Source organism: Bubalus bubalis, chromosome 2, assembly GCF_019923935.1.
Source record: "Bubalus bubalis isolate 160015118507 breed Murrah chromosome 2, NDDB_SH_1, whole genome shotgun sequence".
NCBI classification, from domain to species: domain Eukaryota; kingdom Metazoa; phylum Chordata; class Mammalia; order Artiodactyla; family Bovidae; genus Bubalus; species Bubalus bubalis.
The window spans coordinates 31222471-31238683 of record NC_059158.1 but is presented as its reverse complement, the minus strand read 5'-3'; the positions used below and the strand labels follow the sequence as shown (position 1 = coordinate 31238683).

The window sequence follows — 16213 nt, the reverse complement described above, 5'->3', positions numbered from 1 at the left end:
GAAGCAACTTAGAACTATCTAATCTTTCAGTTTTGATTTTTTGGCTTTTGTGTTTCTAAATAACAAGTTTATGTAGCTGTTTCTGATTGGATACTTGGTTTTTTAACCTTCTGATATGATAGGTAAAGATTTGGCTTACTTGTAATCTCACTTCTGTTCTTTGTTTATCCCAATACAGTTTTATTTCTCTCTTGGATACCTTTCTGAATTCTGAGTTTTATAGTTACACTTTTATTTCTTTTGCAGCAACTAACGCATTATTTCTGGACTTTGAAGTTTGTATGATGAAGATTTACCTTTCTCTTTATCAACCTCGCCAATATTTACTTTATCCTATAATGTGAAGGCTTGTTAATATTTACATTTTGTTCTGAAACCGTAATATAGTCTTTTTGTTTTGTTATGGGTTTTCCGTGTTATAATAACTAGTCTCTGTTATCATGACCATGTAAATGCTTTTTAGTTTGCAGCCAAGTAGTGTATATGATGATTATATTTTCAACACTGTATAGCTCTTTGCCTTTTCAGAAGTTTCTAGTCTCTTTAGTTTTTCTTCTCCTTATAGTTTTATTGTCTCTTTGAATTCCAGATTCTTAAGGATAGTATACAATTTCACAGTCTGGCTCTCGCTTCTTTTTTGCCCCCAAATACTTCCTCAACTTTCTGTCTCCTGCTTAATCTAGACTGTTCCTTAGATCTATTGCACAATTACTGTCTTAGAACTTTTCTTACTCTAAGGCTGGCTTCACTGGTTCTTGAATTTTGTATCCTGTCTTTTGGTTCTTACTCTGTCGGATAAGATCATGTAATCGCCTGTGTATTGTTGTTCAGTCGCTGAGTCGTGTCTGACTCTTTTTGACCCTGTGGTCTAGAGCCCACCAGTCTCCTCTGTCCTCCACTGTCTGCTGGAGTTTGCTCAGATTCATGTCCATTAGGTCAGTGATGCTATCTAGCCATCTCATCCTCTGCTGCCCTGTTCTCCTTTTGCCTTCAGAAGTCTTTCTGAACATTGGTCTTTTCCATTGAGTTGGCGGCTCTTTGCATCAGGTGGCCAAATTGCATATGTAGGAATTAATTTTCTTTGTCCTTGTCTGTCTGAAAATGTTATATCTTGAATATGGAATACATTTTTCTTCAGTACTTAGGTGGCTTTGCCTTTTTATTTTCTTTTTCTGGAATCTGGTGTTGCCAGTGAGAAGTATCCTAATGAATATGATTTTCATTCTTTTGTATATGAACTTTTTATTTCTTCTCAGAGAAATTTCTAGGATATGTTTTTTAAATTAATTTTTAATTGGAATAAATTACTTCACATTGTTGTGTTAGTTTTTGCCATACAGCAAAATGAATCAGCTGTATGTGTGTGCATACACATCTCCTCTTTTTTTGGATTTCCTTCTGTTTATGTTACCATAGAGCATTGGGTCGATCCCTGGGTTGGGAAGATCCCGTGAAGGAGGGCATGGCAACCCACTGCAATATTCTTGCTTGGAGAATTCCATGGACAGAGGAACCTGGTGGGCTACAGTCCATGGGTTTGCAAAGAGTCGGACATGACTGAGCAACTAAACACAGCATAGCAGAGAGCATTGAGTAGGGTTCCCTGAGCTATAAGTAGGTTTTCATTAGTTAGCTATTTTATATATAGGATCAGTATATGTCAGTTCCAATCTCTGAGTTCACCCCCCCCCCCCCCCAAGTAGTTACTTTTAAATTTTTGTATTGTACTGGCTTCTCGTAGACCTCTCTATTTGAAGATTTGTTTCATATAGCTTTGGAATATTTTCTTCTATTATTTCACTACCTATTCTCTGTTTTCTCTTTGTTCCCCCTAGAACCGTTATTTGGATTTTGAATTGACCATCTGTGTCTTGTCTGTTCTTTTATATTTTCTTTATGTCTCTTTACCTGTTTTGATAAAGTTTTCTTGGGTTTGTTTGTCTCTACCTTTGCAAAAAAAAATTAACACGACTCATTGGAAGATGTATTTCCAAATGCTTTTTATTTTCATATTTTTTTTTTTATAACATTCTGTTCTGATTTTATTACATCTCTTGAGGGTAAAAATTTGTACAGTTTAAATCTTTAAAAATTTTTAGACATTAAGTTGTAGAAATGTTTAAAGTACAATACAAAGAATTTTTTCCTGACTGATGCTTTTCTCTTGAATATTTTAGTGTTTTCTACAGATCAGGATCTTCTACTTAATCACAGTTCAATTATAAAATGTAAGAAATTAACATTTATTTATATATGTGTGGACTCATGGTTTTTTTTGCTTTTGTTCAGTGGGGTATATTGTTACACTGTCATTTATTTTAGTTTTTTCATCATTTATTTTGATGCTCAGATTGTCTTGACTTGGCCAGTAGGATCTATTCTGATATTACTTCTCCGTGTCCTTGGACATCAGCTTATCTTTCTTTGAGAACTTCCTTGCTTTCTAGCACAACACCCTGTTCCACGTTTATCTTGTACTTTTCCTGCCTAAGCCCTGGAATTGTATATCTTCCCAAGGATTCCTGGTTCCTTTCAGTAGAAAGTAGTTTTTATAAGATCTCAGCATTAGGTTTGTTCGTTGAGAGGTTGTGGTTTCAGGCCCTTTCAGTGGATAGAGCTTGCATGCCCGTGTGGTACATTTGTGTTTTATGTGTATGTGCATGTCTGTGTATTGAAAACCCTGAGTTCATGGTGATACTTCTCATTCCCACTTAATAGCATAGGATTAAGTGAAGTCTTTTCCCATTATGTTTGTAACTCCCTTCCTTTCATAGAGAAACTTGGCTTCCATTGTCCTTAATTTATTTGATCAACTCTCCTAGATGTAGCCAGTCATTCCCCACCCTTGTATGGACACCCTCCTCTCTGGCACGGGCTGTTCCACCCCGTTCTGGGTGACCTCCACCCTCCGTCTAGGTTACCTTTCCTCTGCATGGTGATCTGGCCCTAACCCCACTACAGGGGGCTTCTGTTCCTCACCAGGCTGCTCATCAGCTTGGATGCCCTCACCACTGTGACTGGGAACTGGCATACCATATCATGTCGCCTCTGCGTGGATGCCTTCCTCACCCTCCTTCGAGTTGTGATAGGCTGCACTGGGGAACCACCGCAGACGGACACCCTTCTCACCCTACTTTGGCTCTGATAGCGTCACTGCCATCCCTACCCTAGCTTTGGATACCTTCTCTACTCTTTGGTCCCTGGCTTCTCACACCTTCTCAGACTCCTTCCCCTCCTTGGTCTCCCTTCCCCTTACTATGCTTTTGTATACCTAGTGACTTTAATACTGAATTATTCTGGAAGGGGAGAGGTTGGTGTGTGCTTCATCCAGGAGTAGTTTTTCAATTTATCATCGTCTTTCATGGTTAACTGTTGTCTACTATTCATATTTATGAATAAATGAAAAGCAAAAAGCTGATTGGGAACTCTTTATATGGGTATAACTTTTTAATTTTATTTTAAAGTTGGTAGGTTGGAAACAACCCATTGCTCTGGAGACCTGTAAATTCTGGGTATCAGAAGTCGTTTTTCTAGGAAACCATCACTCATCCATAGTAGCTTTAGTAGTTCCCCCAGACTATTGTGTGTGTGTATGTGTGTGTGTTTCTGAGATTAACCCTTTAGTATTTTACCTTTGAAGAAAAATACCTGCCTATGTAGCATTGTTGTCTCAGAACTGTTGTGGTTAATAATGGGTCTCAGCTCTTCCATGAGATGTTAATTTCCCTATTTTCAGTTCTGTGTTTCCCACGAGTGCTCCTTTTCTTAATTTCTGACCTTTCTGGGGTTCTGCAGAGCAGTTTGATGTCGCAGTTATAGTTTCCTTAAGTTTTCTGAGCTCTGGCTTTATCAGTTATGGATCCATTTTCAGGAATTTTAAGTTTCTTGCTAATTTCCATCTCAGATTGGTATGTTTTCAGCTGCAAATACAAATCTCGTCTAGAATTTACTTAAGAGTTAAGAAAAAAACTGCTTCTATAACAAGAGATCTAAAAGTTATAGGGCTGGTTAGATTAGCAGTTGGATCAATCTAGTAAAGATCCAAGCCGTTTTCATCTTTCTTTTCTTGTATTCTAAGCATATCTGCTGTTTTTCTTGTCTAACCTAGTTGTAGCAGTTTTGGCCATTACATTCTCAATGAAGAATATCCAAAGTCTGTAGGAGGACACTCTTTCCTTGTGTTTTGTTTATAAGGTCAAATAAAACCTCTCAAGAACCCCTACTTACATTGTATTGGTCTGAGTCGATCCATCATATCTGTATTTGAAAACCAGTCTGTGTGTGTGTGTGAGATAGAGAATATGCATGAGATTACCATAAATCTGTGTGTGATCTGTGTGCATGCTCAGTTGTGTCCGATACTTTGCAGCCCAATGGACTTTAGCCCACCAGGCTCCTCTATCATTGGGATTTCCCAGGGAAGAATACTGAAGGGGGTTGCTCTTTCCTTCTCCAGGGAATCTTCCTGACCCAGGGATTGAACCTGCATCCCCTGTGTCCCTGCATCTCCTGCATTGGCAGGTGGATCCTTTACCACTTAGCCACCTAGGAAGCCCCTGCTATAAATCGGTTCTCTTCAGACATTTATCTCCTTGACCAGAAGTGTTAGGTGTCCTGGGACCTACTCAGTCTGCGCTGAAGCAAGATTCCCAAAGTCAACAAGATGACCTGATTGTACATTAGTATTTGAGAAGTACTGGTCTAAAATAGTTTAATCCTCTGGGTTTAACCCTCTGAGTCTGAGAGAAGCGTCACTTGTAAAAGTACAGGGTTCCAAAATACCTGAACAAAATCAGGGTTCAGTGAGAAAGGAAGGAGGAGGAGGAGGAGTCGGAGTCGGTGTGGGAATGGCTGTTTGTTTAGTAGCCAACAGTGTCAGCCCGTACTCCCTTTCCTTTTTTTTTTTTTTTTTGGTGTAGTTGTGTATATGTGTTCTTTTTTCTTAATCATTCTTATCAGAGGAAGAAAAGGTAATGGAGGTATGACTAGTTAAAATATTAATAGTATGCTTGTATGCTGTCCTATAACCTTAAAATCCTTAACAGCCTTCATTTCAGGGTGTATTCGTTTTCTATGCTTCTGTGAAAAATATTGCCACAAACTTAGCAGATAAAAATAATATACATTTATTGTCTCACGGTTTTTGTGGTTTCTTCAGTCTGGGCATGGCTACGTCCTCTGCAGGGCTGCAATCAGTGTATTGATCATGGCTGGCTTCTCAGCTGGGGAAGGATCTGCTTCCAGGCTCACGAGGCTGTTGGCATCATTCAGTTCCCTGTGGGCAGTTGGACTGAGGGCCTCAGCTGTTTGTGGGCTCTCATCCAGAGACTTCCTCAGTGACTTGCATGTGGCCCTCTCCATAGGCCAGCTCAACAAAACAACTTGTGTCTTCAAAGCCAGGAAGTGACAGAGTTTCCTAGCAAGGGGATATTACAGCCTTATGTCATCACATACAGTCCATCATCTTTGTCATATTCTGTTGATTAGAAGTCAGTCATAGATCACGTTCACACTGAAGGAGAGAGAATTACACAAGGGCATGAATATCAAGAGATGGGTATCGTGGGGACCGCCTTAGAGTTTGTCACAAAGGATGTATAGCTGACTGGCAGAATAACTGACGAGGTAAATTGTACGTTGTGTTGAGGTTTCTCCTTAACACTGGTACTGTGCATTATAGTTAGGCAAAAAAGAAATTTGTGGATGTAGCCAAATATTAAAAACTGAGGTAAGCTTTGATGGTATCTTTATTGTATTAATCATTGCTAAATAGGTTCCTTAGTTTTAAGTTTATTAGTATGGTTAGTAGTATTTCATGAGTTAAGTTTTAGATGTTTGTTTCTTTTTTTTAGTTGACTATATTGTGGAGTATGACTACGATGCTGTACATGATGATGAGCTAACGATCCGAGTTGGGGAAGTCATCAGGAACGTGAGGAAACTGCAGGAGGAGGGATGGCTGGAAGGAGAGCTGAACGGGAGGCGAGGCATGTTTCCTGATAATTTCGTTAAGGTGAGCATTCTCGGTTAGATTCCTTGCTGTTGCTCCATCGGATTTAATTTTGAAGAGATGCATACACATATTTTTAACACTAAAATATTTTAGGTAAATTTTTCGTCTGAGGAATTAAAAAAACTGGAGACTCAGGTATCACTGTAATGAATGTTATTGTTGCCTGGTGTCCTGGGGGATTATAAAACTGTGTGTGTGTGTGTGTACACATGTACCTGTCTACCTGTAATGTAGGTAGCACTTTGTAATTTGCAAAGTTTTGCTATCTACATTTCCATTTAAGCCTAAACATCTTGTGGAGGAAGTAGGGAAGACGATAGCCTCATTTTAAATCAATGACATGTAGGTTGAGAGGTTAAATGGTGTTTACCCAAGGTTGGATAGCTAATAAAACAGAATCTGAACTGAAATCTGAGGTAGTTGCCTCTTTACTCAAGTGTGAGTAAAAACACTTACTGGGTTTTGTTGCTTTTCTAGCCCCCTTTGAGAATCTTGTATTCTTATTTTTAAGTTTCAGCATTGCAGCAGTTACCTTTGATAGTAACAAATACTCTTCAACTACCACCAGACGTTCCTTTTTAAATAATGTTCTAGTCACTTCTGCCAGAAAACAATCAAGATTTTTAAATATATTACAAACTAAAAAAGTTCTCAGAAATTTAGAGGAGGAAAAAAAAAGTAAAGGATATCTGTGTGTTTACATGCCATTTATAATAGTCTTAACCCAGAGCTTCCTTGGTAGCTCAGACAGTAAAGAATCTGCCTGCAACACAGGAGACCCCGGTTCAATTGCTGGGTTTGGAAGATCCCCTGGAGAAGGGAATGGCAACCCACGCCAGTATTCTTGCCTAGAGAATTCTTCGGACAGATGGTGGGGTTGCAAAGGTCGGACACGACTGAGCAACTAACACTACTATAGTTGTCTTTATTTTCTGGATTAGTTTTCTTACATTCAGCCACATCCCTCTTCTCATGAATTTGTGGCTGTGAGCTCTTCTGGGAAGGCTCGAGTCTGTCTCTCATTTGGTTTGTCCAACTTGCAGAGTAGTTGTTAGAATGTCTGTGCAGTGTGAATGTTTTGTAAATATTTGCTCAGCTGTGGTTTTCTAGGTATGAACACATACTTTGTTAATTGGTTTTAGAGAAGGTGAACTAACTACATTTTACCTCTCGAAAGACCTGAGAAAAGCTGTAGTAGGAATTGAGTTCTTTTGTTTATTTTTTACTTTACAAATTGACTTTCTTCTAATCTAAAATGGAGTGTAAAGCAGATGCTGTCAAAATTGAACCAGAATAACTACATTTAAACCCAGTCAAATTAAGTCTGCCTTTGTTGGTAGAATGATATAAGGAAAATCACATGTCTTTGTTTTCTTCCTTTTAAAATGGCCTGTCTTTAGTCTGTAGTCTGTATATAGTAAGCTGCAACATTGGCCTCTCATCTCTCTCTCTCTCTCTGTCTCTTTTTTGGGGTGAGTGGGGAAAATGGCTTTTCAGGAAAAATATATTGAAGTAATAGAACAGTGGTTAAAAAAAAGAACTTAGTAAGAAGTATTAATATGGTTCTGTTTTAAATTGTGTGCTGATAGGTAGTCCCCGTGCTGACATGTGGTCACACTGGTGGAGATGACCTGTCATGGCACTCCCATCTTCAAATACAGTTTCCTGTCCTGTTACAGTATGGCTAATTGTAGAACTTGAATTTAATCTGCCTGCTAGAAGAGGATGCTGTTTGTGTTTGCTCGGAGATGGAGGGAAGCTTAATCTGGGATTAAAATGAACCACAGAGTGGACTAGAGTTGGGAGACATCAACATGAACTCTTGTTTAATTTAAAATATATACAGATACATACAGAAATAATTTTATGTGTGCGTGTTTATACTCCGGTCAGTACACATGCATATATATATTCCTCATTTCTTCCACTGAGGGCCTGGAAGCAGTGATACACCAGTACCAGTGAGTATACTCATTGCTCAGATCTTGGTTTCAGAATATCATTTTCCAGTAAAAGGAGGCTCCTGGGAGGAGTGATCCTATGGCTGTAACACGGTATCCACAGGATGAGCTGGAGCAGCTAGTAGTGCTGGGAGTAAGAATTTGGAAAAAGGCAACATAGGTGCCAACTGGAAAGCTGGTTGAGCATCAAAATAACCTAGTATTTGAAGAGCAGATAGATATGCACGAGTCTAAATAAATAAATGCTGATATAAATAGATTATTATGTAAATAATGGAATAGAAAGGATAAATCTTACAGAATTATTCCAAGTAATATTTGTAAATACTGTCCCCACCCCCAAGTATCCTTCAAGTGTAGGTTGGACTAAAGAATAGATGGAAGAGAAAAATAGCAGCTGTACAGTGGAGAAACTCAGCAATTACTGCCTTTACCGAGTGATCAAGGCTAACATTGTCAGTAATAAATTATGTTGATACCATGTATCTGCTGAGCCTCCGGTATTTATTCTTCTCCCAAACCTATCATTGCAGTCCATTTGTGAGAAAAAAACATCAGGCTAACCCAAATTAAGGAACATTTTACAAATATCTGATCAGTACTTTTCAAAAATTTCAAGGTCATTAAAAAACAAGGAAGGCATAAGAAACTGATGTTGAGCAGAGACTGAGGAGACATAGTGACAAATGCATTGTGGTGTCCTGGATTGGATTCTGGAATAGAAAAAGGATGTTAGTGGGAAAACTGTGAAATCCCTGTAGAGTTGGTGGTTCTGTTAGTAGTAATGTACTAGTGTTAATTTCTTAGTTTTGACAAGTGTAATACAGTTATGCCAGGTATCACTGTGGCATATATATGGGAGATATATGGGAACTCTGGGCAGTACCTTGGCAACTCTACTGTAAACATAAAATTATTACAAAGCAGAATTTTTAAAAAATTTTTTTAGCCTTTTGTTTATTTTTAATTAATTTATTTTTTATTTAAGGATAATTGCTTTATAGAATTATGTTGTTTTCTGTCAAACCTCAACATGAATCAGCCATAGGTATACATATATCACCTCCTGTTTGAACCTCCCTACCATCTCTCTCCCCATCCCACCCCTCTAGATTAATACAGAGCCCCTGTTTGAGTTTCCTGAGCCATACAGCAAATTCCCATTGGCTATCTATTTTACATATGGTAATGTAAGTTTCCATGTTTCTCTTTCCATACATCTCACCCTCTCCTCCCCTCTCCCCATGTCCATAAGTCTATCCTCTGTGTCTGTTTCTTTATTCAGATCAGTTCAGTTGCTCAGCTATGTCCGACTCTTTGCGACCCCATGAACCACAGCACACCAGGCCTCCCTGTCCATCACCAACTTCCACAGTCCACCCAAACCCATGTCCATTGATGCCATCCAACCATCTCATCCTCTGTCATCCCCTTCTCCTCTTGCCCTCAATCTTTCCCAGCATCAGGGTCTTTTCCAGTGAGTCAGTTCTTTGCATCAGGTGGCCAAAGTATTGGGGTTTCAGCTTCAACATCGGTCCTTCCAATGAACACCCAGGACTGATCTCCTTTAGAAGTGACTGGTTGGATCTCCTTGCAGTCCAAGGGACTCTCAAGAGTCTTCTCCAACACCACAGTTCAAAAGCATCAATTCTTCGGCACTCAGCTTTCTTTGTAGTCCAACTCTCACAATACATGACCACTGGAAAAACCATAGCCTTGACTAGAAGGACCTTTGTTGGCAAAGTAACATCTCTGCATTTGAATATGCCATCTAGGTTGGTCATAACTTTCCTTCCAAGGAGTAAGCGTCTTTTAATTTCATGGCTGCAGTCACCATCTGCAGTGATTTTGGAGCCCAGAAAAATAAAGTCAGCCACTATTTCCCCATCTATTTGCCATGAAGTGATGGGACTGGATGCCATGATCTTCGTTTTCTGAATGTTGAGCTTTAAGCCAACTTTTTCACTCTCCTCTTTCACTTTCATCAAGAGGCTCTTCAGTTCTTCTTCACTTAACTGCCCTGTAAATAAATTCTTCAGTACCATTTTTCTAGATTCCATATATATACATTAGAATACAATATTTATCTTTCTCTTTCTGACTCACTTCACTCTGTATAATAGGTTCTAGGTTCATCTACTTCACTAGAACCGACTCAAATGTGTTCCTTTTTGTGGCTGAGTAATATTCCATTGTGTATATATACCACAACTTCTTTATCCATTCATCTGCTGATGGACATCTAGGTTGCTTCCATGTTCTAGCTATTGTAAATAGTGCTGCAGTGAACAATGGGATACATGTGTCTTTTTCAGTTTTGGTTTCCTCAGGGCATATGCCTAGGAGTGGGATTGCTGGGTCATATGATGGTTTTATTCCTAGTTTTTTAAGGAATCCCTATACTGTCGTCCATAGTGGCTGTATCAATTTACATTTCCACTAACAGTGTAAGAGCATTTCCTTTTTTCCACACCCTCTCCACACCCACTCTCTATTGTTTGTAGACTTTTGATGATGGCCATTCTGACTGGTGTGAGGTGATATCTCATTGTAGTTTTGATTTGTTTTTCTCTAATAATGAGCAATGTACAGCATGTTTTCATGTGTTTGTTAGCCATCTGTATGTCTTCTTTGGAGAAATGTCTGTTTTGGTTGGGTTGTTTGTTTCTCTGGTATTGAGTTGTATTAGTTGCTTGTATATTTTGGAAATTAATCTTTCGTCAGTTGTTTCATTTGCTATTATTTTCTCCTATTCTGAGGGCTGTCTTTTTACCTTGCTTATAGTTTCCTTTGCTGTGCAAAAGCTTTTAAGTTTAATCAGGTCCCACTTGTTTACTTCTGTTTTTATTTCTATTACTCTAGGAGGTGGATCATAGAGGATCTTGCTTTGATTTATGTCATCGACCATTCTGCCTATAGTCATTAATCCATTTTGAATTTATCTTTGTGTGTGGTGTTAGGAAGTGTTCTAATTTCATTCGTTGCATGTAGTTGTCCAGTTTTCCCAGAAGCATTTATTGAAGGGGCTGAAAGCAGAATTTTTATCAAAAAGTTAACCACAGGTGATGAACAACAGTGGAGAGTCCACAGTTTAGTAAGGTAGTTGACTTTTATCATTTCAGATGCGTATTAGAAGTTTCAAGGAAAAATTGTAATTTTTTTGTCTACTGGAAAATAAGCTTTCAGTGGGACACTAGTGTGGTGCTTCGTAAACACACTACTGTGGTGTCTATGGTAGAACGAAGCTTCCTATAGAAAACTCCTGTTATTGTTTTGAATAACTATACTGAAAAGCAGCATTTAAATAGGGCTGGAAGATGGATAGAAAGGTCACATAATTTTTGTAGCCTGTTATGAAACATTATAGATACTGTAAATTTTTTGTGTGTGGCTAACGTGTCTGTTTTCAGTGTCTCTTTGCAATGTTAGTTCATCTTTATATATGATTTAGAAAATATTTTACAAAAACCATAGGACAAGGATCTGTGTAAGAAAGTTGTCACTTTGTTTTTTGCTTCAGAGCGTTAACTTTATAATAAAGAGAGCATGACAGTAACATTGAGTTTTTTATTACCCTCTTCTCATTTCTCTTTCTCCCAATTGCCTGTGTTCTGAAGCTCTGTGTATCCTTCTAACACATAGTTTTATATGTATTTACCTATGCATAAATAAAGATTATTTTGTGTGATTTATACATTTTCATAATTACTGTGTCAGATTGCAGCTTTAAAAATACTTAACGTGAGATTTTGATGTGGATACATAATATAGTCACATCTGCCAAAATGTGTTTTATATCACTCATCAGTGATTGATAAATAGAGGAATGAAGTTAGGACAAAGTTGTATTTGTTTTTGTAGACAAGGTGAGCTGTCATAGAGTGTAGAGTTTTAATTTCAGCCAAAAATTAAAACACCTACCTGCTTGCATAGACAGGAATTCTTTTGGCTCTTGAAACCTCTTTTTTTCTTTTTTTATATTTGATCCTCTATGACTGGATATTTTCCTCAAAGTTACACAGTCCTAACATGATAAGGGCTTTTAATTTCTGGTGCTTCCCTCTGCTTCTGTCTGCGTTATCTTAGTATCCACTAGCCACCATTTCTACTTTATTGTTCTATCCATTTTTAATAACTCCTGAAGAATCTATTTGTCATAACTCCTTGGGTGATCTTAGGTTATTGCTCATCTTTTGAGGTTCTGATTATGTTATTTGTTTACATTTTTAGTGGTCAGTTTCCAGAGCATGCATAGGTTTAGAGTAGTCTGTCCCAAGTTCCACCTTTTGCATAATCATTGGTATTTTTAGTATTTGATTCAGAGGTTTTCACAGAATCATTGCTTTTTTAGTATGTGATTCCTCCCGCCACCGCCCCCCCCCCCCCCACCCGTCCTCCGCCCCGAATGTCAGGTATTGAGGAATAATCATATAGTGCATCTGTAGTAGAAGTTCCTTTGTTGTTCAGTCGCTAAGTTGTGTCCAGTTCTTTGCCACCTCATGGATTACAGCACACTGTTACTGTCTCCTAGAGTTTGCTCAGCTGCATGTCCATTGAATTGGTGATGCTGTCTAACCACCTCATTCTCTGTCACCTCCTTTTGCCTTCAATCTTTCCCAGGATCAGGGTCTTTTCTGAGGAGTTGGCTCTTCACATCATGTGGTCAAAGTATTGAAACTTCAGCTTTAGCAACAGTCCTTCCAGGTTCATTTCCTTCAGGGTTCTTTTCCTTTAGGACTCAATTTGCAATAGCCATATGGTGTTCCATTTTATGTCTTAAGCATATTTTATGAATATTTAGCTATTTTCTAATTTTTAGCTATTAAAAACAGTGCTGCAATGAACATCCCTTTGTAGATTATGTGCATAGCTAAGAATTTGCTGCATCAACTGTCAGGTTTCTCACTAAGTAAATATGCTAATTTAAACTCCTACCAGTGGTGTAATGAGTGTTTTTCTTTAATGTTCTCATTAACATTTGATGCTATCAAATTTTCTTTTTTATTCTGTATTCTATGTCTATGTAATGTTCAGAGTTTAAACTGTGGTTAGTGAGAGAAGTAGGGAAAAGTATATGTATTCCATCTCTCCACAAGATAATCTAGATGGTGATGCATTTTAATAGAGATTATAATGCATGTTTTTAACAGTCTAAAAACTTGCACAATATAGAAGTTTCTCCTTTTAGAAGTGGTGTTGGAATAGCTGTTTTTCCCTTAAGCTGTGGTTATAAAGCTGGTGTTCAGAAAAATGTAGTATTAGTTACCTTTAACATAAGAATAGATTAGTGTTCAGTAAAAAGGTAATAAGCATATTTGATACCCTTTAAGTTATGCCTTGCTTCTGAAGGTTAGGGCTTCCCTGGTGGCTCAGCTGGTCAAGAATCCACCTGCAATGCAGGAGACCTGGGTTCTATCCCTGGGTTGGGAAGATCCCCTGGAGAAGGGAACAGCGACTACCCTCTCCAGGATTCTGGCCTGGAGAATTCCATGGACTGTATAGTTCATGGGGTCACAAAGAGTTGGACACGACTGAGCGATTTTGACTTTTTCTGAAGGTTAAGGTAACCATGACAGTAGCTAATAGTGCAGCTGACTAGTTGTATGCATTTACTTAGCGTTAGTGGACTCTGTTCACTGAAGAGTGTCGGGTATGGTAGAGGCCATGGTCTGATTCACTGAGAGTGAGTCAGAGGAGGTTGGGCCGGAGCGTGGGAGGAGCATTACTATTCAAGGGACACTTGAAAGTTTGACCAGTGTTGAAGCACAGGGCAGTACGGAGAAAGCAGAGAAATACCAATGGAATAAGATACAAAAGAGGTGAAAAGAAATTATTTTTATTAGTTGGACTTGAAGAGTATTAGCAGGACAGTATTTGTGGTAGGAGATACTAATGTTCAAGCTTTGAAGCACCTTTCCTGTGAGCACTATACTTATTCCGTGGAGGTGCTACAGGTTATTCTGAGATCTGTTAGTAATACAGTTTTTACTTTAGTGCTTTAAAAAATAAATGAGTATGTCCACAGAAGATGTTTCAGAGCTGGTAAGTGAATTGCTGTTCTTTATATTTTTTAATTTAAAGTGGAATTTTGGTCCCTTTTGAAGAGTTCTCAGAGCTTGATAATAATATGTTTTAGACTTTCTGGTATAATAAGGAACAAGGAAACAGAAGTTATTCACACTTTAGCTGGTAAGTAAGTAAAAATCATTCAGCTGTTTACTCTTGTTTGGACCTAAATTTCTGAACAAATTTTTTTTACTGGTTTAGAAAAAAATATTCAAATCATTGCACCTGGTTTTTTCTTAAATATTATGTAGTGTGACAACTTATCTTGCCTTCAGAAATGTTTGTTTTCATTTTATTTCTAGATTTCGTAAGTTAAATGGCTAAGTAGATATTAAATCTTTATTCGTGTCTTTTTAAAACTGCTTTTAAAGAAAAGTTAATTAGCAATATGGGAAATAAGATGATGATGAGATGGATACTTTGAAAGAGTTTCAGTGATTTTTTTGTTTGTTTTTAAAATATCACATTCTGATTTAGTTTTAAAATCTTATTCCACTATTTCCATAGGAAGAATTATTATTTGAATGAAATAAATGACAGTTTGATTTTATGTGACCTTTAACAGTGGATGTGTATCAAATAAACATGTAATCTTGCTTAGTTTTCTTTTCTTTAGTAATATCACTTCCATATCTTCTGATTTATACTTATATAAAGTTGAAGGTACTAGTTTTAGGTTTAGATTTCCATACTTTTGGAAATCCTGAATGTTAAAAGTAATTAAGTGTAGTCCCCTCCTTATCCTTGGGAAAATTCCAGAAATAAGTCGTGTTTTAATTGTGCACCCTTCTGCCTGGGATGTGAATCATCCCTTTGTCCAGCGTCTCCTACCCATTAGTCGCTTAGGAGTAGCCCTCTTGATTATCAGATCAGTTGTCTCAGTATCCCAGTGTTTGTGGTCGAGTAACCCTTATTTTATTTAATAATGGCCCCAAAGTGCAAGAGTAGTGATGCTGACCATTCAGATATACCAGAAATCATATGAGTGAAAAGGTGTGAAAGCTTAATAAACAAGAAAAAGTTGTATGCTGAGGTTGCTGAGATCTACATTAAGAATGAATCTTCTGTCTGTGAAATTGTGAAGAAGAAAAAAGGAGTTCACACTAGTTTTGCTGTCTTACCTCAGACGGAAAAGTTAATGCCACAGGAGGTGGTAAATGCTTAGTTAGGATGCAGAAGGCATTATATCTGTAAGTTATTTTGAAAGATAGAAACCACATTGATATAACCTTTTATTAGAATGTATTGTTACAATTGTTTTATTATCAGTTGTTAATCTCTTATTGTGTTGAATTTATAAATTAAACTTTATCTTAGGTGTGTATACATAGGAAGAAACATAATGTATGTGAGACTCAGTGTTCTCTGCATTTTCAAGCATCCACTGGGGGTCTTGGGGCCCTGTGGATGAGGAGGGACTACTGTATTCCTCAGATTTTAATTAGCATAAGCAGAACTGTAACTGTTTAGAGATTTGTCTGAGAAGTTGAAGAACGCTCCTGCCATCTAATCTAGTTTTTATTATTCTTTGTGACCTTTGCTTCTATGTTCTAGAGGTAATTGCTTTCTATTTTCAGATCATGGTTGTTCACTGGCCATGATTAGATAATCAAATTATAAAATAGGTATATTTCAACATGATGGAGTGGTTCATGAATTTTATTGATGAACCTTTTAAGTTACCTTTTTTTGATTAATGTGATTGGAATTAAGTATTCTTCTTTACCTCAGATCAAGAGTAACTATATCCTTCCCACCTTTTTAAAGCTGCTTCTTATTTGCTTATATTTTTCATCTTTTCCTTTAATTTACTACTTCCTACTCCTTACCCTACTTTCTTATCCTTATGAAAACAAGCAAATCAATGTGTAGTACATTCTTATCTATACAGCTATCATCCACACTGTATTTTCTGGACTGGTTTTGTATTGACATTACCTGTTGTGTAGGAGACTTCCCTTATTTGTACAGTGAGGTTTAGTTTTCTGACTTTGCTTTGTCAGTACATGATACTGTTTTAAGTGAGGGCTCATTCTTTCACTGCATCTCCTGGAGTCATTTTCAAAGTCAGTAAAGGAAGTGAAATTTGTAGGAAAGAGATGTTACAGTGTTAATATGTCAATATTTTATTTACTGGCTGATTCTCAGTCTCAGTTCAGTCGCTCAGTCGTGT

At 37.6% G+C, this 16213-nt stretch overlaps 1 protein-coding gene across 3 annotated transcripts in view; it reads left to right on the top strand.

Moving 5' to 3' along the window:
- The window catches only part of LOC102397932 (CD2 associated protein), an 86704-nt gene that overhangs the window by 25462 nt on the left and 45029 nt on the right, over positions 1-16213 (top strand). For 2 of the 3 annotated variants that reach the window (XM_044929224.1, XM_006076117.3), the window contains exon 2: positions 5853-6013. In XM_044929224.1, coding sequence (XP_044785159.1) covers positions 5853-6013 — 161 coding nt within the window. Of the gene's footprint in view, positions 1-5852; positions 6014-13537; positions 14017-16213 lie in introns of those variants that run through there. The other variant, XM_006076118.3, reaches the window with a different exon arrangement.